General features: G+C 37.3%; 1 protein-coding gene across 2 annotated transcripts; it reads left to right on the top strand.

Annotated features, from left to right (window-relative positions):
- NAA35 (N-alpha-acetyltransferase 35, NatC auxiliary subunit) lies at positions 1–27,502 on the top strand. 2 transcript variants are annotated; one of them, XM_030471403.2, is made up of 23 exons: positions 1–119; positions 1,259–1,392; positions 2,129–2,162; positions 4,564–4,678; positions 5,793–5,867; positions 7,107–7,274; positions 8,093–8,159; positions 8,858–8,901; positions 9,471–9,521; positions 10,328–10,411; positions 12,243–12,357; positions 12,876–13,054; positions 14,083–14,142; positions 15,303–15,409; positions 15,639–15,705; positions 16,947–17,045; positions 18,363–18,541; positions 20,275–20,411; positions 21,783–21,850; positions 22,107–22,247; positions 23,922–24,044; positions 25,127–25,207; positions 25,855–27,502. In XM_030471403.2, exons 2-23 carry the CDS (start codon positions 1,269–1,271, stop codon positions 25,912–25,914), a joined length of 2,178 nt encoding a protein of 725 aa, XP_030327263.1. In that variant the 5' UTR covers positions 1–119; positions 1,259–1,268; the 3' UTR covers positions 25,915–27,502. The 2 variants fall into 2 exon arrangements, with proteins under 2 accessions (XP_030327263.1, XP_030327264.1); XM_030471404.1 differs by lacking the exon at positions 9,471–9,521.

Here is a 27,502-nt window from a genome sequence, read left to right as displayed (position 1 = left end):
AGAGCTGGGCTCGCGGGCTGGCGGCGGGGTGCGCGTGCGCGGCTCTCGGGCTCGCTCGGAGGGCAGGAGGGAGCGGGCGGGCGGCGCCGGTGAGCGAGGGACCGCGAGCGGCTGAGGCGGTGAGTTGGGCTGGGCCCCTGCCCCGCGCGCTGGCGGGCCGCCGCCTCATCCGCTGGGGGCAGCGCCGCTGCCTCGCGTCCCGCCGGGCAAAACCAGCCAACGAGGGAGCTCGGAGAAGCCCGCGGCAGTTGTGCCCCGCAGCGGGCTTTGCCCCGCGGCGGGGCAGGAGGGCCCTCGAGGGTGCCTGTCTGCGGTGGGGCAGGGGAGCCCCGGGAGAATTCAGGCTGGCTCCCGGCCCCGTGCCTCGGCAGGGCCCGGAGAGCGACGGGGCAGCCGGGGACGAGACAGTGCCGGGCGTGGGGACGGGTGACATGTGGGAAGAGGAGCGCCGGGAGGGTCCGGCTAAAGCGGCCGTGGCAGCTTTGGAGGGGCTGTTCAGAGGTTGCCGGGCTCGAAGGTGTCCCTTGCAAGATCTCCGACTAGAGAAGGGGAGATTTAGCGCTGCTAGTATCGATCGCAAAGGCAGACTGACCGGCAGAACGTAAAATCTTTCGGGGCTGCCCCGCGTATCACAAGATTGCAAAAGCACAATACCCGTTCGAAATAACTAGTCGGTGGAAGTTTGGCAATTATATGCCATCTTGAAGTTGCTTAACATTCCTGCGGTAATCTTGATACTACTTTCTGCTGAAGAAGTCCGAGGAAATATGCCCATTTTCACAAACTTGTTTAGATACGCTTTGTACAAATAACAAACATGTGGTCAGTTTTACAGTTCCCTCTTTGATTCCTTGTGTTTTTCTGACAGTGTGAAACAACGGCAGGGAGATTGTGGTATCTACATCAAGAGGGTTTCTTGATAGTGTTTGGCGTTTGACTTCGGATTTGAAAGAACACACTTTCTTATGGCTCTGTTAAGGACACCAAAACTGCTAGAGTTCTGGTGTCCTTAATTTCAGAGGTTTCATAGCCTACAAGGTAGTTGCAGAGAAATGGTGACCAAGAAAACTTTAAAATCATTTTTATACTTTTTTTTTTTTTTTGGCTGGTATTATGTGATGTTACTTTTTAGCTGAAATCAGGTTAGTTAGCCTCCCTTTCTCACCTGATTCTTCAAAAGAGGGAAAAAAAGAAAAGTCTCATAAGCACTTTCTCTAATTTGTACGTAATGTGCATTGTCTCTGGTATGGATTTAAAGGTGCAGTATCATGGTTATGAAAGCATCAGTAGAAGATGATGATTCAGGATGGGAACTTGGTATGCCTGACAAGATGGAAAAGAGTAATACAAGCTGGGTAGATATAACACAGGATTTTGAAGAAGCTTGTAGAGGTGAGTTGCCCTGCTGTGTTCTGAGAAGACTTGGAATCCTTTGGAGGACTAAGTATAGTTTTTTGAGGTGTTTTAAGCAATAGTTTGGCTCAGGTTCAAGCTCCAGATGAATGGAATACATTGATTCTGTGTTTTCATAGAACTTCCTGTGTAAGTTAACTGTGAGGTTGAAAATATCAGAAGAACCTCACCTTGCTTAGTCTTCCAGGTTACATAAGTATCTTTTTCAAGTTGTGTTTTTTTATCTTATGTACTTTTGCGCCTGATTTTATCTTTGCTTTTTCTTTTTTTTGCCTTTTTTTTTTTTATCTTAGTGGTCTGCTGTTTGTGTACCTACAAAACACATCTAAAGGCCTCAGTAGAAGTAATGAGGAAAAGCAAGTATTTCAGTAATCTTCCCTGGAAAAAAATCTGACTTCTGCATGAAGGAGCACAGAAAACTGTTGTTCTGTGTTCCAGGCTATTCAGGTGCTACTAAGTGGTAATTCTAAAACCTCTTTAACTGTTGGAATAGCAGAGAGGGATGAGGAAAGATTGAGCAACTGGGCTTCTTAGACTTTCAGTCTTGAAAGAGCTTTTAAGTGAAAGCAAATGAAGACAGAATAGAAATAGCTGATCGGTGTCCTACACCTTGTTCTCTGTTGGCATAAGGCAGTTTGTGAGTGACAAGTGTATCCTGGAAGAGTTGCATTAGAAGGATGGTTGTAATTGTTTATCCTGTTCTCTTTCTCTGTAGAACTGAAGTTAGGAGAACTGCTTCATGACAAGCTGTAAGTATGCCTGTGGGATAGTTCTCGTTTTTAGATAGGATTAATGCAAGTATGTGAATATTTACTAATAAGTAAGTCATGCAGTTTCAACTAAGTTTTTTTAAACTTTTACCTTAAATAGTTGAAGTATTCATAGTATCATTCATCTTCAGCAGTAGGTATATGATGCACCTGTATACATGATGAATATTTCTCATTGTGCCAGTATTATATTTTCAGTTAATCAATGTAGTTTAGAAGTTGGTAGCACATATTATGATCAGTGGGTGTTGACACTTATGAGCTATTTTATTTGGACTTGCTTTATAAAAAAAAAATGGCAGAAAGACTTTAAAATTTTGAATCTGGTTGCTTTAAATGTCACTAACAAGTTTAGGATAAACAATCAGTGTGCTTTAAAATAACTCTTAAATGGCACGCTGAAATGGAAACTGGGAGCTCTACAGATGAAGAAAAATGTATTTAAAAAAAAAAGCACGTGATAAAGTCTTTCTGAATTCATTAAAACATGACGCGAGATTAACATACCTTAAGGATAAAATTGTTTAGCCACATGAGACTGCTGAATAGGAAAAATTGAATAAGAAAAAAGTGCTTATTTAGTAGAATGGTTGGAGTTGGAAGGGACCTTAAAGATCATTCAGTTTCAACCTTCTTGCCATGGGCAGGGAGATGTTCTAGTAGACCAGGTTCCTCAAAGCTGCATCCAACCTGGCCTTGAACACTGCCAGGGATGGGGCAGCCACAGCTTCTCTGCTCACCCTGTGCCAGTTTTAGGAATAATAGATCAGAAAACAGCAGCACACTATTAAATTATTAAAAATTAATGATTACAATTATTAAATTACAAGGCCAAATGCAAGATCCAGTACCTGTTTCAGGGCAATCCCAAGCACAGCAACAGGCTGGGCAGAGAATGGATGGAGAGCAGCCCTGAGGAAGGACTTGAGGGTGTTGAGCCGGCAGTGTGGGCTCTCAGCCCAGGAAGCTGACCGTGTCCTGGGCTGCGTCAGAAGGAGTGTGATCAGCAGGTCGAGGGAGGTGATTTTCCCACTGTGCTCTGGTGAGACCCCACTTGAAGTACTGCATTCAGCTTTGGGGCTCCCAACACAAGAAGGAAATAGACCTGCTTGAGCGAGTCCAGAAGTGGGCCACGAAGGTGCTCAGAGGACTGGAGCACCTCTGCTATGGAGGCAGACTGAGAGAGCTGGGCTTGTTCAGCCTGGAGAAGGCTTTGGGGAGACCTTAGAGCAGCTTTTGCTTACCTAAAGGAGGCCTACAGGAAATCTGAAAAGGCACTTTTTACAAGGTCCTGTAGTGACAGGACAATGGGGAATGGCTTTAAACTGAAAGAGGACAGATTTAGATTTGATAATAGGAAGAAGCTCTTTACTGTGAGGGTGGCGACGCATTGGCACAGGGTGCCCAGAGAAGCTGTGGCTGCCCCATCCCTGGCAGTGTTCAAGGCCAGGCTGGACAGGGCTTTAAGCAACCTGATCTAATGAAAGGTGTCCCTGCCCATGGCAGGGGGGTTGGAACTAGAAGATCTTTAATGACCCTTACAACCAAAACCATTCTGTGAAATGCAAACCTGCTTAAAAATGTGTGCAAGGATGTCACCAAGTAGTTACTCAGTAGAATCAAAGCAGAGTTTTGAGGTGTAATTTTATACATAAGAGCATTTCAAAGCAAATATGCTTTTCTGAATTAGAATTTGTACATGCACAATAAGCTTTTTTTACATAATAAATGCTCATGTTGCAGTTTGGATCAATATCATATGTACCAAAGGCATATGGTTTGCATCTATATCCTTTCTTCTGTAGGCCAGTCTTTTGTGTGGTTCTCCTGCAAGCTTTTATACCATTACTACAAGTGATCCATTGTCACGTGTTGGGGTTTTTTTTGTATAAGTTTTCTTAATGTGCATTTTAAACAAAGTTGGTATATTCAACGTATCTTATTGTCAGTCTGTGTCATCATTAGTTTCTGGGATTCATACCTTGCTTGGGTTTTTGGATGTAGTATAATAAAAACCAGCTTGTCTGGGTAATACCAGTTTGTTAAGTGATCTTTGAAAAGATGCTATGTCATTGAGGTGTATAGAAGCAAGCGTGCATAGCTTTAGTGATGGGATATTCGGCTTAGGACTGTTCTTCAGTTTTCAAAAAGACTGAGTTTTCTTTTAGCCATCTGTTTTTTTTACTTGTGAGGAGATCGTCAAATCATGAAAACCATGATCTCTGAAGATCGGTAGTAATGTTCAGATACCTTACCTTATTGTGTGTAGCCAGAATACAGTGAACTCAGTTTGTTGACATATATTCTTTTACACTGTTTTATAAAGACTGTCTTGTATATAGTAATTTCATTCAGAACATATTTTTTATTGGTGTTTTAGTTTTGGTCTTTTTGAAGCCATGTCTGCCATAGAAATGATGGATCCCAAGATGGATGCTGGTATGATTGGAAACCAAGTGAATAGAAAGGTTCTTAACTTTGAGCAAGCTATTAAGGTTTGTGTGACTTTCCTGGTTTGATTACACTATCTGTAAAAGTGTGATACAGTTTTATCAAATTGCAGTTAAGCACAATTCAGCATAATTAGTGTTTCCAATCTTTTCTTAAAATTCATTTCTTCTTCTTTAATTTTGGATAGTTAAGTAAGAAATAGCTTGTGATGTTTACCTTTTTTCTCACTCACATTATCCTAATGATGCTAACTCTGCCAGTAAAAAGTACTGTGAAATTGTGTGATATCAATAGCTCAGATAAATACATTTCAGAAATGGTTTTGTAAGTTGCCTTCTGCTTCCCCAAATGTGTCTTTTTTTATGAAGATGTATGAGTTAGTCCCTCTTTAAGCTGAATGGAAACCAGCTTCCATACAAAAGCTGGAAATTTACGCTTTATGAGACATAGTGGTTCATTAGCCTTGAAGAGAAACTGGCTAATTTAATAACATTGTCAGTAATGATTAACTCTTGATACACAGTCAAAATAAATTGGTAGAGGGATGCCGAAAGACTTTCTGTTATTTTGGAAAAAATAATGCACTCACAAAGGGAAAAATATTTTTTACCATGGATCTTGTTTTGAATGGACTGAGAGAGCTTTGTATAAAATACTGGTCATCTAAGTTGTGTAGAATGTATGCAGAGTTGCAAATGCTGGACAAATAAAATGAAAGCAATAGGGCTGCTGCTGCCTTGGTCCAGGCCTTGAAGACAATAAATCTACAAGTGTCAACAGTGTAAAACTCAGTCTTCAAAGAATGGGTCCTACATATTATTCCTTGTTCAATCCTTATTATGATTATACATACTGTTTTGTAATTTAAGTGATGACCATTAACTGAGTTTGAACTTTTATTTGCTACTGACAAATCAGAAATTTTATTTTAGCTTTCTCTTTGAATACCTTTATATTTGGTCAGTGTTCAACACGGTGGGAAGGCAGAATTTTTCAGAATTTGAGGCACATTATGAAGCTGATTAGTAAAGATAATAGTATACAGATCTTCTGAAGTCTGAACTAAATTGTGATGTCCTTTTTGGCTTTACAAATAATAAGTTGTATTTTGCCTATAGACTTCTGTAGTCTTAAGGGGTTTTTTCTTTGTTTTCTAAGGATGGCACCATTAAAATAAAGGATCTCACTTCACCTGAGCTGGTAGGAATAATGGATACATGTTTTTGCTGTTTGGTAAGCATTTCTCAGCTCTTAACTTTAGATGATTTTGCTTACAAAATATAATCCCTTAATCCAGTTTAAAAAATGAAAAAACAGTAGAACTCAAGAAAAAAGATTGACCAAGCAGAAAATACATACTTAGTGTTTTAATTGCGCTTTAGATTTTACGTTGGCTATTATAAAATGCATAATCCTGGTTTTGGGGTTTTCTATTGTAATAAATCATTATGGAAGAGAACTAGTAGCATTTTTAATTCTGTGAAAAGGTTTTACGATATGTGGTTTTTAAATGTATGCTGACTGCCTGCTGTATGTTGGTGTTTGAACGTGTTGGAAAGTGAGCGTGCAGTAACCTACAGCGCTCTTGCTCATTTCTGTACAGCCAGTATTGACTGACCTTACAGGGGCATTTTGAAGAAAAAAAGAAAATACCTAAATCCATTCAGAAAAGAAATAAGCGAATTATCACTTATTTGTTAATTGTGATTATTTTCTATGTATGTCTTAGTTTCCTTCAGTAAATTATACAAATTATTTTCAAGTACTCTTTAAAATTACATCAATAAAATTACTTTAGAAAAAGAAAAAAACAACCAATATTTAAAATTAGTTTAGTCCAAAAAGATATGTAAAGGTCACTGTATGTTTGATATGGTGTAACATAATTCATCTTCTCCCCCACTGCCCCATACTGACCCTTTTTGGGTCAGTGGTCATACTAAAAATCTGATCCTACCATGTTTTATGCTGTTTCAAGATAGAAATAATTGTTTAAATTACTGAAGCTTTCCCTGTAGCTTAAAGCAGCATGAAAGTAAGAGAGGATCATGAAAAGAAGCTACAAGTTGTAGAAGAGAACATGCAGAATGTTGCTGAGTTGTTTCATAGCCACTTGCATTTTTCATTCAGTATTTTTATAGAAGCAACTTATAATTCTGTAGGTTTCTTAATGCGTTGTCTAAGTCACTGAGACTAGACCTGAACTCTGTGAAAGAGGTTCATCCAACACCAGAATTTGATACTGTTGGAAGGTTTAGTAACTTAACAGCTAGCAGGTGGACAAAGGCTGCTAGGACAAGCAGATGGACAAAGGACCTTTTCTTGCCCTTTTTAGGTAGATGTAAGGTTGCCATCTTAGGGGCTGACTTAATGAGTTACTGAAGCACAGTAAGGTGGGAAAAGAATGGAGATATAGCAATGAGGACTTGGCTTTCATGAGTAAAATATTCCATTTCATTTTCTTTTCCCTAGATAACCTGGTTAGAGGGACATTCCTTGGCACAGACAGTATTCACTTGCCTTTATATTCATAATCCAGACTTCATAGAAGATCCTGCTATGAAGGCTTTTGCTCTAGGGATCCTAAAAATCTGTGATATTGCCAGAGAAAAAGTTAACAAAGCAGCTGTTTTTGAGGAGGTATGTGTTACAGTGGTTAAATATGTAACATTATACATAGCTCCATAATGCAAATAAAACAATATATTAGAGAAATCTGTTGCTGTTTGATTCAGTACTCCAGGAGCAGCAGTACATCTTCCTAAAAGTATTAGACTTGATCTCTTTAAAATGCAGTTTTCTTCAATGAACGTGTTTCATACTCTTTTCTATGTTTCACTTGAGTATTGGAGTCACACAAATATTTTACTCAAGAAGCAATGCAAGTCTGTGGCTAACCATTTGATATTAGTGTTACTTGTGGTTTTCTTCCTGTTTAATTTTTTATTTTCCTGCTTTAGATAGCCATGATTGACTTTTGTCTGAAATGTTCATCTAGCAGTGGAATCAGAATCTGGGTTTCTGTGCTTAGAGCAATTTTTGTTTCCTCTGGTCTCAGACAAGTCACTTCTTACTGACTAAATCTAAAATTGATTAAATAGTACTTTGCATCCGTAGTTCTTGTAACATTTTGATAGGGTGGCACTTGATGAAAATGTGAAGGGCATACTGGTATTAAGAATTTATGCAGAAAATAACTACCCCAACCTGGATTTGGACAGGAAAGTCACCCAAACCGTGGGTATACTTAGTTGTGCAGAAGAAAACCAAACTTTTATACTTGGTGTAGTTAAACAAAAACACTTGAAACAAACCAAACAAAAACGCAACAAGAAAACACCCCCCCCCCCCCAAAAAAAACCAAACCAAACAAAAAGAAATCCCCAAACCCCAACTTGAAAGTGTAAATTCTACTGTTTATATTTCACTTCATATTGCTGCTTTGGTTTTGTTTTTAGGAAGATTTTCAGTCAATGACTTACGGATTTAAAATGGCCAACAGCGTAACAGATCTTAGAGTTACAGGTACAGTTTGTGCTTTCTGTGTATCTGTCTCTCTCTTTTGAACATGTTTGTTACTCTCAACCAAACCTACTGAATTGTTAGAAATGTGATCTTGCGTTTTTTATCAGTCTTGTGAAAATTGGTAATTTGGTAAAAAGAGAGGTCAGTTATTTTTCCTTGAAGAAAATGTTCAGTTGTTTTTATTAAATGCCTGTGAAGTGGAAGGAGTGCTTTTAGATGTGCCCACCACATGGCTGGGCATGAGCTCATCCAGGACTGAGAGAGACATGCACTACTGAGAAGGTGCATTGCTTGAATTCTTGTGTCTCCCTCAGTATTTGTTTTGATCTAAACAGATGGCTTTTGAGGGAAAGCAGTCTAGTAGCTCTACAGCTATGAATATGCATGTTGTTAGGTACGTACATAAGAGTATATGTTAGCCTTTTGATGCACTATTTTTAATAAATGAGCGTTCCACTGAATTATTTTTAGAAAATTCGTGAACAGTTTAGCTTTGGATCAGTCAGTCTATATTCTGATTTATCTGTTGTTGTGAGACATCCCTACCATCCCTCACAAGAATATTTTTTGTCTTGTCTTTGGTTAGTGGTTATACAAAGCACTAAACCTTGATTTCCCCTGGAAACTTTTCTCACCTCAGTGGTGTAGGTGTACCTAGGAATGCTTCTCAGCTTTTAATTGTCCTCTGACTTTTCCAGGTATGCTAAAAGATGTAGAAGATGACATGCAAAGACGAGTGAAGGTATTTTTCTCATGTTTGCTTAGTCAATTACACTTCAGGTATATTTAACATAGGTTTGGGAGAGGGAGTTGGATTATGAAAAATGGGGCAGGTTTGTGTCACTAAATGATGGGGATTTTTTTGAAGAAACCCATAATGCTGCTAGTTTGCCTTCTAGCTAAAAATGCTGAAGTCTTCAGACTTTGCTAAACGCTTTAATAGTTGCTTCATTACTAGTAGGTGGAATCATGATGTAGAATATAACACTGGGCTGGGCACGGAAAGTATGTATTTAACTTCTGGCTATTATGCAAGTATCCTATGTGACGTTAAAGTCACTTAATCTACTTTTACCACAGTTTACAATATAAAATGTTCGTATAATTTCCTTGCCTATTTGCAGAGTGGTCTCATTACTATAGGAGAATCTTGGATCATTCAAGAACCTAGATTATATATTAAGAAGTTTTGAACTTCAGAACTGTTTCTTAGCGTTATATGAGAGAAATGTTCTGAAGTGGGTAAAGGGATTCTCAGTAGCTTCCCTTCGCAATTTTGAAAAAAATATTTGAAATTCCTTTGCCTTCTAGAGCACTCGAAGTCGACAAGGAGAAGAGAGAGATCCAGAAGTTGAACTTGAAGTAATTAATTGTTTACCTTTATCATGGATTTCATGGATTAGTCCATCGTTACCTTTAATCAGTAACAGCTTGTGAGAATATGTGTCACCAGTGTTGCTGCATTAAATATGGCCCTGAGCAAATCCCAGGCTAGCCGATAGGCTTTTATGCTTTGAAGAGGTAGAGTTCTGGATTAATTCCAAGGGCAGAATAGTGATGCTGCTGCAAATTTGCCATTTATGCACCTACCTCTCAAGAAAAAGCCATTAGCAAAGTAGGTGGTCTTAATCTGTCCTGTACCTTCTTCCTTCTGTCTCTTCTCAGCAGCTTTTACTGCTGCTTGCAGCCTCCCTGTCAAGAAGAAAGTAGGAAGAGTGAGTGAAAGAAGTGTAACTCCTTCCAGAAAAAGTGGTAATTGGTGGAGTTGATGTAGCTGATTTAGAAGAATGTGGGTTTCCCTTCCCAGTAACGTCATTTTCTTCAGAAGTTGCTTTTAACAGAGATCCTCAGGAAAAAGTGGAGAAAATCAGTTTAATAATTTGTGGTTGTTCACCTAAGATGAGATTTGAATGGCATTTGCGTAGGAGGTAGCTATACAGCCAGTGGTTGTGCTTTACCTAAAGTATTATAGTATTTTTTGTGTTAGTGCTTTTCTGACAGCAGTACAGATTTCTTCTATAAATTATATAACTTTTCTTTAGAATCATACTAGATGCCATATTTTTAAGACTAGAGAGCATGCTTCAATAAATTGGTAAAGTTTTTTTTAATAACTTTCAGGATTTAATGTGTATTGCTTAATAATTTGCAGTATACTTTTATTACAGCATCAACAGTGCTTAGCTGTGTTCAGTAGAGTCAAATTTACCCGGGTACTACTGACTGTTCTAATAGCATTTACCAAAAAAGAGGTACGTTAATTTGGTCTTTCTGTGTTCACATTGTGAGCCTGTGAAATACACATTTTTCGTTCTCTATGATCAAGCAATTATTCTGTAGATTCTGTAGATCTGAATTGCTGTAGGTAAAGCATTGCAGTGGCAACCATGCAGTTTTAGTTCTTTTTTTTTTTTTAAACATAGGGAAGGCTAGTGGCTGACATTATTGTGGCCTTGCAGAGAGACAGAATATTTATTCTAGAACACTGATAGAAAAATATTTGAGTTTTGAATTACTCTTTTCACACATATGAGCAAACCTTTTCTTTCTTGAGTTCAGTCTCTTTCTGTGGAGTTACTTGACATTGGGCCGTGTTTTGTCCATGTCTAGAGAATTGACAGCTTTTCTTTCAGTTAGTATTGAATTCATATCTAGACTTCTTTTGGTCTGAAGAGAGGAATATAACAGCTTTCCAAGCAGGCAATTTGCCTGCCTTTTTGAATACAAGGTTTCCTATTTGTTGAGGGGGGAAGGAAGGAACTGCATGTTTTAGGGCAAAGGGGTAGAATCACATGTCACGTAAGACAAAGCTTTTTGTTTGAATAGCTTTTTCTTCATACAAGGATAAATATCTATCTATTGCTTATTATTATTTCCATTTTCATAAAGAAATAAGTTTAAGTGGCATGGGTTTTTCCCATGTGTTTGCTGTTGAAGCAGCTGCATACTGTACAGTTTAAAAGATCTTGATTAAAGTGGAAGTCTGGTGCTAGTATCATTGATAAACATCAGTGTCGAGGAAAAAGTGATTGATTGATAACAGTTGCATTCTGAGTATAACCACTAGTTATATCACAGATCAAACTACATAGAAGTGATCTACACTGATGTACAACCAAATTCTGTGCTAACTGCTATGTGTTAATGATCTGTGCCAAAATCAGATTATCTCAGTGTTGCTGAGGTATGATTACTTATACTTTAAGTTATTTAAATCACGGATTATGTTGATTTGAATTAGATATGCTTAGCAGCTTATTCTTTTGGTAGATTTGTGGATGCTGTAATATGTGAACATATATTATGCAGAGCTACAGATTTTGTTCAGCTTCTGTGAGATCTTCAGGGGGTTTTAAACAATTTTTTTTCTAAAGTCAAGCTTCAGTTTGACTTGAGATTTCAAATATTTGAAGTTCCATCAGGCACTGTTAGTCCAGTATCTTTAAAACAAGATTTTAGATTTTGCAGAGAGTTACTTTAAATGGTACCCAGTTTGCTAGCAGATTTGGATTCATAGGACATCAGAAGATAACAGCAGAACATGAATCAAGATTGCTGATGGACATCTGGTATATTCTAATATAGTGATTTAATTTCAGTTGATAGGTTGTATTATGTCTGTATTCTCAAGAATTCTGTATTTTCTAATGATAGATTTTTTTATTTTTTTTTTTTTTTTACTCTCTGAAGTTTGGACTTCTGTCTTATATGGCAGAAGGGTTACGTGGGGTTTTTTTTCACGCTCCCCTCAAATCAAAAGTGAAGGACTTGCGTGTAGTATATACTAGAGTTTCAGTTGTAGTTCTTGTTCAGGCTTATTTTACATAGCAAAAAATACAGTGTTAAATGCATGTATAGATACGTAAAATATCAAAAACATGTTATTGCACAAAATCTGTTTGTTTCGGTTGTTGGTTTGGTTTTCGGTTTGGCTTTTTTTTTGGTTTGTTTTTTTTTTTTTTTCCAGACCTGGTTGTGCACAAACATTAGAATCCTAATACTCTTTTTTTCCTGATACTAGCATTAATTCTGTAGTCAAAATATATAGATTCATAATGTGAATAACTGTTACTTGCCTTTCAGACAAGTGCAGTTGCAGAAGCTCAGAAACTAATGACTCAGGCAGCAGACTTGCTTTCTGCCATCCACAATTCATTGCATCATGGTATCCAGGCACAGAATGATACCACTAAAGGAGGTACATATCAAATTTTAGCTTTTTTTTTTCTTTCTTAAATATGTTGTTTTGATAAACTTTTAGTACCTGTGTGTATTAAAAAAATTACCATTATTCACTTTGAACTAATAATACTCGTTATACAACTTGTTAGATTTGCATTGTTTGATCTTGATTTTATTTCACTAAATGGTGGTTCTTCTGAAACTAATACTGTCGCTTCAAAGCCAGAGATAATGTGAACTTGTGATTATGTGGATTGCACTTGAATCATTATATATACCATTTTAAAATAGGAAACACCACCTCGCTGTCTGTATGGGTATATGCTGAGGTGCTGAGGGTTGGGTTTTTTTAAATAGTAATCATTGTCTTAGCCTGGGTAGTTAGTGTCTGTGGAAGTTAACTGTCAGTTAAAAAGTTCTTTTTTGCTAATTAAATAATTTATATTATACTTTCAAGTTTGAAGTGAGTTCTGAAAACAGCTTATCTGCAGATTTTTTCTCTCTCTCATTTTCTCTCCCTTCCTCTTTCATTAGATCATCCTATTATGATGGGTTTTGAGCCCCTTGTTAATCAGAGGTTGCTGCCACCAACTTTCCCCCGATATGCAAAAATAATTAAAAGGGAAGAAATGGTCAATTATTTCTCCAAACTAATAGACAGAATAAAAGCTGTATGTGAAGTAGTCAACCTAACTAATTTGCACTGTATACTGGTAAGCATGAATATTTCTTATAGCCAAAAATAAGGTCTCAAAGTGTAACCTGTAAAAAGTCATTCCATATATACATGCTGTTGCTCATTGGAGAAAAAAGTGGGCCGTATGTATGTATCTTTTGGTGTTTCTCATTTTTGTGTACAATTTCAAAATTTGCTGTCTTTTCTGATAATTAATATTTTCCTTTTTTTGACAAAGATCTTTTCTCCTCTCAAACCTCCCATTTTTCCTATAATCTGTCAACTAATTATGCATGTTAGATACAGAGCCCAACGCCAAGTTAGTTTCCGTGTAGCTCATTCTTTGATTGAAGAGATGCAGTACTCTGCATATGTACCTATAACACAAGACAACACTTAATGCATGTTTATTTAAGCATGAAATTCCTTGAATAGGCATAAAGTTAAGCGCCTGCTTATGTTTTTTTCCGAAGTGATGTTATTCTCAGTTACTGCCTACGTTTATTAAAAGACACTTAAATGCTTGAAATACTTTTTACTGTACAAACGTTCACTGACTAAAAGCCACAGTTACATCAGAAGATCAAGCAAAACTCTTTTGCGTTCCTGTTTCCTGCGAAATTAATTAAAGTAGTGTTAGCTTGAAGCATCTGGAACCAGATAAACATAGAAGTTCTGTTACGTACCTGGTTCAGTTACACTGTAATGTTAACAGTATCCTTTTTCTATACTAGCATCCTTCTAAATGTTGCATCTGAAGAAGAAAATTCAGAAACTTTTTGTACTGTTAAATAACAAGTAGTTTAAGAAAAAATAGATTTTAGCTTCACAGTATGTTCTCGTTTGTTCAAATTATTCATGCTTATTTTCTTACGAGTTGTGTAAACTATGTTATCTGTATGTATGCATGTTTGTGTATACAAAATACAGGTGTATTTACATAATTGCATATATATATAAAAAATGCAAATGCAAATCCATGCATAATAACATAAATGTGTGTATATATAAAAAATTTGGCATATTAACATGAATTGTCTTTTTTTCTCCCTAAATGTAAATTAGGACTTTTTCTGTGAGTTTAGTGAGCAATCACCATGTGTTCTTTCAAGATCCCTCTTACAGGCAAGTCCTAATCTATGTCTTTGAGTAAAATACTTCTGCATCTGTTACAAGTATGGATTCATCTTCTTTTTTCAAATGTTATCTGCATATCAATAATATATAAGTAGTAAATAATTTTCTGGAGATATGTACATATTAGGTATACGGAGACTTATGTTCTAATTTAGTTTTTTAAAACACTTTGAACTACTGTTGTTTAGATAATGTTCATACATGCTAATTAAAGCAGAAGGTGTTAAAAGTTTTTTCTCTGCCATAAGGCTGGGCTTGTATGCACATTTTTGTGCTGTTCTCGATATGCTGTCTCAGTTTGGGGCTGGTTATCTTCCCTGTTTCGACTGAATTTCATGTATAGACTGCATCTATCACTATAATAGTAAAACTGATGCCTAGGGCAGAACAGGCTACTGCTTTTCTTCTTGCTGCTTTGCTTAACTTTGAAAGTGTATTGTATATTCCTGAGCTTAGAGTAAATACCTGCCTGCATGAGATTTTTATTTGACTAGGGTGTCCCAGGATGTCAGAACTTCTTTACATTTGATCCCAATTAAACCACATATGAAGCCAATTGAATATAACTATTGGCAAGTAAAATGTTTTCACTCCGTGTGTGTTCTGACTACCCACTACATGAGTTTGTGCAATCCCGTGTGGGTACATGGCAGCAGAGCTTCTTTTCCAGCTGCTGAAGAACCACCGAAGAAAGGGATGTGGCACTTGTGGAGGAAAGTGGAATGAGCATCAGACATAACCAATGAAAGTAGTACTATATAGAGGGGTAGGAAAAAGTCTGCATTAGTCTGAAGATTTACCTTTATCTGCCCCCAGGGAAACCACATAACTTATTTTATATTAATCTTCAGAAACATCTGTCTGATTAATCATCTTTAAAGTCCAAGAAATAGAACTGTTTTGCCTCCACTGTCTTATGCAAGTAATAGAGCTGTATTTTGTGTCATGGGAACACCACAGAAGTGACAGATCTCAAGATGCCTCTATTTCTGTCCGTAACTTTGTACCTAGCTGAACCATTTTAATTCTTAAAGCAATCTTACAGGTTTCTGATATAATACAGGTGCCATAAGAGCTTTCTATTATTAATTTCTAAAGCATTACTTTTAACTTAAAACATGTTTCTAAAAACATGTTTTCACTTTCAGACAACTTTTCTGGTGGATAACAAGAAGGTGTTTGGCACTCATCTCATGCAAGACATGGTAAAAGATGCTTTAAGATCTTTTGTCAGTCCTCCAGTACTTTCTCCAAAGTAAGTGGATCTTGAGTTTGCTTGTGTGTGTTTACATGTCTGAAAAAATACTCCTGTCAACAAAAGCAAGGACAGACATACAGAGAGCATATATGTTTTGTACTTATTAGTGCATATGTATGAAGGAGTCATTTGCTGGTGCTGCACTCATGTTTCTTTTTTAATTTTGTGCTGCGTAGACTGGTGGCATTTGTAAACAAATCTATGTATGTGGACATTTTCCTTTTAGGTGTTGTCTGTATAATAATCACCAGGCAAAGGACTACATTGATTCCTTTGTGACACATTGCGTTCGGGTAAGCATTCATTCCAATTGCAGCATGTTTATGTGTATATGAGCGCTTCCAAGATTTGTTTATGTTTGAAGATGAGACTGTTTTCTTTAGACACCTGAAATGAAGGCAAAATTGTAGAAATTGGCCATGTTAGAATGGTAATGCTTTTTAAAAGCCAATATAATTTTTGTTGTTTCTTTCGTGTACTATGCTTCCAGACTTTTCACTAACATTAGAAATCTGCTTTATTAAAAATCTGCACCTACTGCCTCTTTACATGGTAGTTTCATGTCACAAAACAAATGCATAGCACTGGTAAAAACAAAATTATTCTTTCACTCTCTCTGGTTTAAACTTTTTAAAAATTGGTTTAAAAGATACAGTTATTAAGTGGCACAGTGAAAATAAAAGAGAATCATATAATTATTTAGGTTGAAGAGACCCTTAAGATCATCAAGTCCAACCATTAACCTAGCAGTTCCAAGCTCGCCTCTAAACCATGTCCCCAAGCACCACATCTACAGTCTTCTATATACCTCCAGGGCTGGTGACTCAACCACTTCCCTGGGCAGCCTGTTCCAATGATTGACAAACCTTTCAGTGAAGAAATATTTCCTAATATCCAATCTAAACCTCCCTTGGCACAGCCTGAGGCCATTACCTCTTACCCCAGAGTTTGTAACCTTGGAAAAGAGACCAGCCACCTCCTGGCTCCATCCTCCTTTCAGGTAGTTGTAGGGAGCGATAAGGTCCCCCTGACCCTTCTCTCCTCCAGACTAAACACCCCCAGTTCACTCAGCTGTTCCTCATCAGACTTGTGCTCCAGACCCTTCACCAGCTTTGCTGCCCTTCTCTGGACCCACTCCAGCATCTCAATGTCTTTCTTGCAGTGAGGGGCCCAGAACTGAACACAGCATTCAAGGTGCAGCCTCACCAATGCCGAGTAGTCCTGCTGGCTACACTGTTTCTGATACAGGCCACTTGGGCACATGGACTTAGGCATAAGAAGTATCTCTCTCACCCCAGGCATTCTCTTCTGATGATGCTCGCTCAATCTTGTTTACTTGTGTAAAGGGAAATGGGCACTTCTTATTTCACTCCAGAGAGCTTGCTTGCCTGCTAGCTTGTACTCTGTAGGGAGCCTTAAGGAACCCACCACCTAATCCGGGTGTATAAAACAGATGTCTAAATAGACATCATAATACTCCTCCTGCAGTTTCAAAGTTGTGTTGAAAATTTAAAACTATCCTTTTTTCTTTCAGCCATTCTGTAGTCTGATTCAAATCCATGGACACAATAGAGCTCGTCAGAGAGATAAACTGGGTCACATTCTTGAGGAATTTGCCACCCTCCAGGATGAGGTAATGTTCCAGGCAGCAGGCCAGCAAAGTTTTCTTTCCAGGTGTCTTCCTGCCAGAGTGGAGCATGTGGTATTAGATTCTAGATGAATGAAGGAACTCCTTGGTCCTAAAATATTTAGGACAAGGATTCCTAAAATGCAGCCCAGGAAGTCTCTAGGTTGCATCCAAAGACTTTGTTAGATCTGTTGAACAAATGTATTACATTTTTAAGATTAATTTAATGTACTTCCGCTGCTTGTATTCTCTATCCTGTTTATAACTGTCAGTCTGCAAAATGTAACCAGGGCAAGATGGATGACCTGTGTTTATCATACACCTTTGAAAATTCAGTCTTGCAGCTATGTAAGATGTAAACTGAAAAATTTTGTAACTGTTTTAAAATATGTATGCAAAATAATAACTCAAAAATATGTGCTGTAACTGATTCTGAACATTTCACAAGAATGGGGAGTGAAAGATTCTAGGGAAAGGTATATTTTCACTTGCTGGAAATGTATTTCTTCAGCAGTGAGAGACATGAAAGAATTATTTTCCAAGATGCGCATGCTAAGGAGAACAGTTAAGGAACTTGGAGGGTGGCGGGGTGGGGAAGGAGATATTTTGTGGTCCAGCTGCTCTCAAGGTGGTTTTGCTGAGTTTGTTGCAGTCCTGCAGGTGAGAAACACTGTTTTTTCGCTTTGTAGCAAATTACATGGATTGGTTTGTTCAGAAGTACTGATAACCTTTCAACTGGGGGTCTTAAAGTCTTCCATAAAGCTACTTTTGAAGACTGAACTGGTATTAGCAATATTTTAGTTTCTATAAACTAAAATAGTTTAGCCTACTTTCCAGAAACTAAATGGCCTAGTTTCTCTGGGCCACCGTGTGTCTTGCATGTTAAGCTTATAAATTTTTTTTTTTGTTTGGCTTGGTTTTGGTTTTTTTTAGGTAATTATTGCCAGTATAGCAAAATGAATAAAAGCTAGAAATGGATTCTGAGTTTCAGTGCTAATGTGACTGCTAACAATTTATATATAAATACTTTTTAAAAAATTAAATTGAAAAACCCCTATTATTACTGTGGTATTATTATGCAGAGTGGCCTTTTTATTTCCCTGTGCAGCAGAATTTACTTATGTGAATAGCTTTCCTGTTTTCTGACAGCTCCAGACTATAGAGGTGGCAATATCTGTAAAAACATATTTCTGGCTCATAATAGGGAGTGTGGCTTTACTGACCCAATTTGTATTCAGATTTTTCTTTCTGGCAGAACTTGGATGCTGTTTCAGTTAAATGTACTTCCTCCTCTGTATGTTGCTTTGCTCTTTTTTTCAATAGGCAGAGAAAGTAGATGCAGCGCTTCATAGTATGCTACTGAAGCAGGAACCACAAAGGCAACATTTGGCTTGCTTGGGCACCTGGGTCCTATATCATAACCTTCGTATTATGATACAGTATCTTCTGAGCGGCTTTGAGTTGGAACTTTACAGTATGCATGAATATTACTACATATATTGGTAAGAGGATGATTTATTTGACAGCTGTTGAAGGAGGGATGTTCCCACAGAGCTGCCAATATTGAAAAGAGGGACTTCAACTATGATTTTTTCTTTTCCTTTTTTTTTTTTTTTTTTTTTTTTAAATCTCAAGCTTGCTCCACACAGTATTTAGTTTACTTATTCATAAAATTACAAGTGGAGGAAAAAAATAATCTGTTGGTCTCTTTTCTAGACTTACTAAGTAATGTACCTATTTTCTTCCTTGAAAGAGTAACTCGCTCTTATGTAGCTTTTAAAAATTGTCTTCTAGTGACAGTGAATGAAAAAGACGGTGATTTTGTCAGACAAGAAAATGCAGGATGAAAGCAATTTCCTTCACTCTTTTCTGGTTTTGCAGTACAAAGATCAATAGTCTTGTTGCTCTCTATTTTTAAAAAGATCTTCAGAGTTTTAAGTTGTGATTTTAATCCGAAGGCTGACTACATAAAAATAACATTTTATCCTGTGAGTATATTTGAAGAGACATCTGTCTGTAGTGAAAATGACTGCACTATATGGATTCAAAATACTCTCTTTCCCACTTCCGTTCACATTACTTTCATAGTTGACGACTTGATCCAAAACCAAATGATGGTTTATGTCTGATTCAGCATTAAAAATTTGAGGTTGAACTTTCCTGTGTTAAAAGTGCTCTGTACTTTGCTGTTTTATTTTTGGTTTTGGATGTGTTTTTTCTGGAAAGCTACAAATAAGCTCTTACTAGATAGGCTGTAAGTGTTCTTTCTGACAGATTAGACTGGTTCAAATGACTTGAACTTCAGTGCATTTCATTATGTTTCTATGTTGTTTCATTAGTGGATTGAGCATTAAGTGAGAAAATGAGTACTCCAGGTAGTTACCAGATGGTAGCAATATTCTTTAGGTATACCTCAATAAGTAATACCAAGTTTTCTGTAAGACAGTATTTTTTACCTGCCTGTATTTCCCCCCACCATTTTAATAAAATCACTGTTAATGGGAGCAGTCATGTCAACTGCTTTATCTCCTTGCCATGAGAGAACAAAAGAAGGACAAATAGAAAAAAAGAGGAAATTTCTGACAGGGAATGTGCAAATGAGATTCACAATTATTTCTCAGTAATTTTTATGCTGAATGATGACTTCTTATGAAGTATTAAGTCTTCATGTGCTCCAGATCTGTAATTTCTACTTCCCGCCCCCCCCCCCCCCCCCCCCCTATTCCTTTTGATTTTAAGTCAGTCAAGACATTGGACCCTCTTCTGCTCACTAAGAAATCACTCTTAAAGAATTCTTAAAGATTTCATCTAAATTTTAAGGAATTGCATGTGTTGCTCAAAACAGTAATTCCTAACAAAATTAGAAAAGGTATCAACATAGTACCTTTTTTAAAAATGCTTCATTTGCTGGGGGAAGGAAGAATTCTAGAAAAAAAGATTATATGGGTTTTGAAATAATAAAAAGCTTAGACTTCACTTAGTAAATGTATAAGAAACTTGCATAGCTTGAGCTGTATCTTTGAATCTGTGTAATGTCTTATTTAAAAAGCAAAAAACAGGTCACAGACTAATCTGTTGATTTCAGCCATGCAAAACAAAGATGTTTAAGTGCCCTAAAAGTTGTACTTCACTATTAGTTCTTTGACTAAATGACGTGGAATTCATTGAGCATGTATGCATTATGAATATGTTTTTCACTGTAGTATGTAACAGCTACATACTATTTTTACTATAGGTATCTATCGGAGTTCCTCTATGCTTGGTTGATGTCAACACTGAGCCGCGCTGACAGCTCTCAAATGGCAGAGGAGAGAATAATGGAGGAACAACAGAAAGGCCGTAGTAGTAAGAAAACAAAGAAAAAGAAAAAAGGTATCTATGTGTAGAGTGTAACTTAGGCTCATTTTTCCTCCCCCTTCATGCAGTCATGTAGAATTAAAATTCAAAATTTAAAGAGTCAACACTGGTGTGGTTAGGAAAAATGTCATGAAGTTTATGAAAGCTGAATGTAAAACTTTTTTAATAAAAAGTCAGTGGCTGTGTAAGAATTTCCCATTTATGTATTTACTTACTTTTAAATAGGTCTTTCAGAAAAACCCAGGATTATTTATATTCACAGCTTTACCAGTTGTATGTTTGATCCTGTGAGATGTATTTAACAAGTCCAGAGCAATTACCTCTACCTTTCTACAGCCTCTACTGCCTGTAGAATTATGTTGTTTTTGTGAGTGTAGCTAGATTCAAAGACTAAACTTTCTTTGTATTTCTGTAATTTCTCTTTGGTTTCAGAAGGTATTAAAGCTGGTATCACCACCTTTAATAAATGGTTATCACTATTTTAAATGGTATCATTTTACAATGGTGAGTTGCCCTATTTTAATTCATTGGTAGTACTGCTGTGCAAAGCCCCTTTAGAAACTCACATTTTCTCTGGTGAACATGTGTAAGAGGAGATGAGAATTTCCCTTCCTATACCATACCAGTCTCTCTGTGGTCAGAACTGTAAGCCTGCTACCAAAAAGGCATTCAAACCTTTTTGATACAGATTTAATAGATTTGGCTACTAAGATTGTGGTATGTTGGAGTTAGCATTAACATTGCAGATAAACGCTATGCGAAGCTCGCTTCTGTTCTTTGCTCTTCTGTCTTTTTTGTGTGTTTATCCTTGTCCCCTTTTCAAGGGGAACAATTAGATGTGAATACCTCAAGATCATATCAACTAAATTCCCTTGTATCTCAAAATTTAAAAATTACTGCTGTATTTTATACTTTTTAAAAAGGTGCACTGTGGTACTAGATAAATGCTGGAAGGTAAAGGGCAGCTTAATATTGTCAGGGTAAAAATCTTTCTTATTAGGATAAAAATGCTTTAACCTTTTAGTCTTCAATTTTAAAAAACAATCCATGAACTAAGCAAACAGGCCTCTCAACTACAAGCTTTAAATTCTAAATTATTGTTAAGTGTTATATAATAACACTAACTGTCTGGACCAGTTTATTTCATTGATGTCAGTCTCGTGTTCATGTGACTCTTATGTGTGTCTTGAGATTTAGTGTAATCAGGAGCCAGGTGAGCAGAAATGCACATCCATGCATTTCAGTGCTTCAGTTTTCTTTCTTTACTTTAAAATATAATTGAGAATTTTGTCATTTTCTGAAAATTTTGAAGAATTGTTTCGATCTGAAATTAGTGTATGTACTTACACTGAATTAAAAAAAAATATTTTTATGTGAAATTTGCAGTTCGCCCTCTCAGCAGAGAGATCACCATGAGTCAAGCATACCAAAATATGTGCGCTGGGATGTACAAGGTAATATGTTTGTGCTTGCTGAACACTGGCTTCAATTTTTATTTATTTTTTTTTTTGTAATAAGAATCAAGCATACGCTGTATGCCTTTTTTGTTTTTACTGGGAATGGAAATTAAGTTCAGTTTTACAGTGTGAGATGGTAAATTCTCTACTGTTTTTCTATCTTATCAGTTACAGCTAAATCAACTTTCATTTTGTTCACAGAAAAATATGACATAAAGCTAACACTTCATTATATTTATCCTTTCCTTTTTAGACAATGATTGCATTTGACATGGATGGCAAAGTAAGGAAACCTAAGTTTGAACTGGATAGTGAACAAGTTCGATATGAACACAGGTTTGCTCCATTCAACAGTGTTATAACACCACCCCCAGTCCACTACTTGCAGTTTAAAGTGAGTAATCTTAAAATGTGGTGCCACTCACACTTATATAAGTCATTTACTCACCTGCTTTAGACATTGTTATTGTAGAAAGAGCCTTTAGTATCTCAAAGTTCATATTGAAGCATAAGTTAAAATGGCAGGGAGTTCTAGCTTTAGTTGTGTGCAAGAAAAATATATTGCTTTGAATTCTTACTAAAATTAGACTCTTAGATATTTAAAAATTGGTCTGATTTGGTGGTTTGAGATGCTTGTGTTGGTTTGCGTGAAAATAAAATCTCTTGGAAGTCTGTTGTCAGACTTTTTGGCTGCAGTTCATATAGCAGCATGTTTCTATTACTACAGCAAGCAAACAGGAAAAGGAAACTAAAGTAATTTTGAGTGTTAAATAACATAAGTGTTGGTTGGAAAGGACCAGTAGAGGCTTGTTTTGTCCACTCTCCTCCTTGAAGTAGCATTATAGATCAAATCAGCTGTGTCTTTGTCTAGCCAAGTCTGAAAAAAATCAAAAGATGGAGATTCTCCAACCCCTTTGGTTAACCTGATCCAGTTACTTTTTCTGGTCCATTTAGTCTTGGATAACCTGATTGAAGGCTACATTACTCACCTGTTTTCCTAATATCTGGTCTGAATTACCCAAGCTGCAATTTATGGTCTCTCCCTACATGTTATGTTGCCTGCTGTTAACAAGAAGCATTTGTCTTCTGACAACTTTGTAACTGTCTTTCAAGTAGTTGTGGTCTGCTATTAAGATTACCCACCAGCATTCTGGTCCATTGACCTTTCCTTGTCGGTCATGTGTTCTAGGCTCCCATCCATCTCTGCATCTCAGCATCTTTCTTTAACTAAGTGGATCCAACACTGGATGCAGTATTTCGGATGTTACAGCACAAATATGGAGTATAGAATGATAATCCTCCTTGATCTGCTGGCCATACTCCTACTTATATAGTCCCATATGAGGCTTTTAGTAAGAGCACCTTGCTAGCTTGTATTCAGCTTGTTCACAGTAACCCTGCTACTCATCCAGCTGGCTATTAGCCTCTACTGATTTGTGGGGTTATTCTGCCTCAGGTGCAGAAATTTGGGTGTTTCTTGTTGAACTTAGATTTCTAGTGGCCGGACTTTTGTTTCTACAGGTCTGTCTGAACTGAAATGGTGCTATTTTGTATGCCAGTCACTCTCCCTAATTTAATGTTACGAATATTTGTAGGGGAAATTAAGGCTATCATGACGTCCTCCTTGTCATTACGGGTTTTTTATCCCTAAAGAAAAAAAAAGTTGGAAGTGTCAAAATTATGTAAAATTAACTGTTCATTCATTTGAACAGTTTCATTATCTCACTTGCTGTAAACTTGATTTGAGTAAACAATATCATATACTTTTTTTTTTTCCTCCTGTTTTTTTCCTGTAATTTCACACCCTCATGCATGGCACTATTAAAGCAAATGAACAACAAGTTATTCAGGAGATTGATTGTTTTACAAGGAGGATGGGAAGTTTATTGTATTTTGTGGCACTATAATTGTTAAGAACCATATTGCTGCTTGGTATTTGCCATTTTAAATGTTTTCAACCTAAATATTCTTAAATATTATATAGTTGACTGAACTCTTTTCTTGAATATTGTTAAATTTGTTGGCAACTGATTTTAATACACATTTATATATTTCTGCAACATGCTAGGAAATGTCTGACTTGAATAAGTACAGCCCACCTCCTCAGTCATCGGATCTCTACATGGCAGCTAGCAAACACTTCCAGCAAGCTAAAATGATTCTTGAGAATATTCCTAATCCAGACTACGAGGTAAGACTGAAATACTGCAGTATATGCTCATAGTAGAATAAATATTTGTTTTCACCTGGATCTGCTTGAGATCCAAAATATACTTTGTTAAAATGCTGAGCAAAGCTGGGTGCTTTGGTTAAGGAGTGGACAGAGGAGAGTGATAGTGTCTTACACAGCGGTCTGTTTCAGTACATTAGATGATATAATTAGGGTTGTGCTCACTGTTCCAAAACCTCTCCCTGCTAAGTATCTTAAGCACTAGATAGCAACTTAGTTCCATCTTGCATGTTTCCTTCTGGCCCTGTTGTAAAAGCATATCAGTTTTACCAGGAAGGTGACACATGCCTGCCTCACTTACGTGGAGTCTGGTAATTCAGATGTACTCCTGCAAGGCAGGAAAAATAGGTTTAAATGTCATCAGGCTGAAAAGAGGATTGTGTCTGGCACTTGTTTCCTGGAGCAGTTTTCTCAGCACTGGGCTGTAAACACAGGTAGGAATTTCTCCCTCTTTGTCCATCGCCTAAAAACTAAGTGTCTGTGACTGTATTTTGGAGTAAGGAGGATGTTCATTGTATTGCATCTGAGTGGGTTAAGAACAGTTATGCGATTAGGTTCTCCTGAGAATTCAGGAATCCCTGCCTGTTCCCTGGATCCTGATTGCATTCACACACAAGTCATCTGATTGAGGGTAACCAGGGTAGTTAGAGTAAGTTTGAGTGTGCGCAGAGCACTTCAGTGCAAAAAGCCACCAGTTTGATACCTGAATTTCCGCTTCTCAATGTGTCATAGTGTTGGGAGTAGATGCCTAAAGGCTGTCTAAACATTTATTTGGATGAGTGCCTCGGAACTTGCCATAGTATGGAGAGCAGTGGCTTGTATGGTCTGTTGAATTAAAAAAGTATTAAAAGAAACGCTCCCTTTATTAAATTTCATTAATCCAGCTTTTATACTTAAAAGCAAATCCAAAACACCTCTGGTCTCTGTTAAACTGATACTGTAAGAGAACTGTTGTAGAGTATGTAAACATTTGAGTATTATCTTTGAAATACTTCTGAGGCCATATGTTTTCACTTGAAAACTTATTGCTGTCTTGTGTTTAGGTCAATAGAATCCTGAAAGTTGCTAAACCCAATATTGTGGTCATGAAGCTGCTGGCAGGAGGCCACAAAAAGGACTCCAAGGTAAGAAAATGCCAGTTGAGTTGAATGTGAAATGTAGTATTACACACAATGCTACCACAGGTCTCTTCCAGCTGAATGAACAGATTTAGGCCATAGTTACTCTAACTCTTAAAAGAACTGGGAAAGTAACAATCCATTTTTCCCTTGGAAATTGTTTGTTGCAGTTATTTAAATATGGAAAACTCTCATTTCTAAATGTTTGGAAAAAAACTAGGAAGTGCATGTGAAAGGACATGTACAAATATGGCATTCTTGAAGAGCAGGAAGAAGTAATTGGTTGCAGTGTGTCAGCAGCCTGTGTGAAGACAGTGGAGAGAGTGCTGGTTGTCAGGATTAGCAGGTGTCATGTGGGTCAGAGGGAAGAGAGGGCCTTCAGGCTTCCTGTGGAAGGCTAAGCACAGAAGAATGAAGGAGCATACTGGAGAGGCACACCAGCAATCTATAGCTGTGTGCCCATTATTACTGGAGAGTGATTGGCATACCCAGAACTGGGCTGGAATATTTTTCAGACATTAAAGAGCTAGGATTATTTTTTTCCCATTTTTTTGTGGTTTAAAAATTTTTTCTTCTATCTGCAGGGTATCCCTCATTTTGAGCATTAAATTCAGTAGTACTGCTGTGTGATGTTTTAAATATCTTATTTCTAGGTTCCTCCAGAATTTGACTTCTCCCCTCATAAATATTTTCCTGTTGTGAAGCTTGTTTGAAAGGCACAAGAGTAGGATACCTACTACCAGAGAGTAGGATATCTGAGCATAATCTATGTATCAGTTAACATCTGCAAGATGAAATATCTAGTACCGTATCCAGACTGAGAGGGATCTCCAGGATAAAAGTACTTTTACATGGAATATATATACTCATCTTTTCTGTATTTCTATCTGAATGACAACTGCTGTTTAAAGTGGTTTGTATGAAGTTTTTCAGGTGAAGCTGATTTTCATCAACTGCATTGTTGAAGAATGTTATAGTTTAATTGATTTTATTACAGATTTATTTTTTTTTTCTTAATGCACACTAACAAAATGGTTGTTTAGGAATTTAGTAACATTTGGGACAGAGTAAAAATAATGCAGTAGAGCCTCATGTCTAATAGGAACAGCAGAGCTACTGAAACTCTGCTTTGAACCGAACACTTGGAGAGATTGTGAGGTTCCATTATTTTTGCTAAATTGCATCAAATTGTCTCACTTTGCAATTAGGAAGACTGGGTTCTTTTCTTGCCAAGTCCTTTAAGCTAAAATAATCTTTATAGAAATTAAGAGCAGACAAAACCAGTCATTTAGCTCGTACTGTGCTGAATTCAGTGGTTTTTATTTCACTGGAGTAAATTGTGTAGGAGGTATGTTGTCTCAAATTTAGAAGTTGTCCTTGAAGACAGTGAGAAATGGAGTAAGTCAGTCCTAATTGCAGTTTGTTCCTTTGTCCTTAACTGTAATGGTACTAGAGAATCTGCATAGCTGAACACTGTGATAGTCACTAGCAACATAGGAACGCAAGACATGAGGACTGTGTTTTTACTACTCTGCGATTTTTTTGTAATCCTTTTGTTACTTTGTCATTGCGAAAGAGGAATTGCTAATTTGTTCCATTGCTCAGTCAGCTCTTGCATGACCTTCATTTCCTTGCTCTGACTGCAATGCTGCTGCTGGATCCTACCACCTTCTGTAATGGTTGGTATAGGTAGAAATCCCAATCAGAAGAGCCCCAAACCTACCCTTCCCTTCCTGGAACAGGTCATTCTCCTGTGTGAAATAATAAAGGCAGGCTTTTGTGCTGAGCAACCTTCTGCTACAAGAGGAAAAAAATAAAAACTTTAAAAAGCTGACTTGCTCTTTGATAAACCATACTACCCAGTCTTATCTGGGCCATCCACGGAAATCCTCCAGGTCTGACTGTTTTGGACAGGACAATTCTTCATTTTGGTGCAGAATTACTTCTTCCATAGTGATGGGCTTTAACTCCTCCTTGACAATGCAAGACATTTGTGCGTTTCTCCTAACACACAGTTGTATTGTGGAGTGATACCATTTCAACTCCATCACCTGAGCAGCAGCACTGCTGAGCTAGAGCTGGAAAGCAATGAAGAAACTCGGAAGTGGAACACCTGCTTGTCTGCCAGCAATTGGCAGCTTGAAATTGAAATAAGCAGCAGTCCTGCCCTGAAGACATGTTTTTCCTGATTTCTCTGCAGCGGAGGTTGTATACTGTTTTAGATGTTTGCTTATAATCATGATTAATGTACTGGAATGCTTCTGTATTGCTGTGAAAGTAATGAAAATCATGGAAAATGTA

The sequence above is a fragment of the Strigops habroptila genome, chromosome Z (assembly GCF_004027225.2).
Source record: "Strigops habroptila isolate Jane chromosome Z, bStrHab1.2.pri, whole genome shotgun sequence".
Taxonomy (NCBI): Eukaryota; Metazoa; Chordata; class Aves; order Psittaciformes; family Psittacidae; genus Strigops; species Strigops habroptila.
The sequence above is the reverse complement of the archived record's forward strand: the minus strand, read 5'-3'. Positions and strand labels throughout refer to the sequence as shown.

Bases quoted from the DNA above. Each gene is read 5' to 3' on its own strand.
- NAA35 (XM_030471403.2), top strand. From the start codon at position 1,269: ATGGTTATGAAAGCATCAGTAGAAGATGATGATTCAGGATGGGAACTT. The intron at 15,706-16,946 runs GTAAGCATTCAT...TTTTTCTTTCAG, and splicing joins TTGTGACACATTGCGTTCGG to CCATTCTGTAGTCTGATTCA. The intron at 22,248-23,921 runs GTGAGTAATCTT...GCAACATGCTAG, and splicing joins TCCACTACTTGCAGTTTAAA to GAAATGTCTGACTTGAATAA.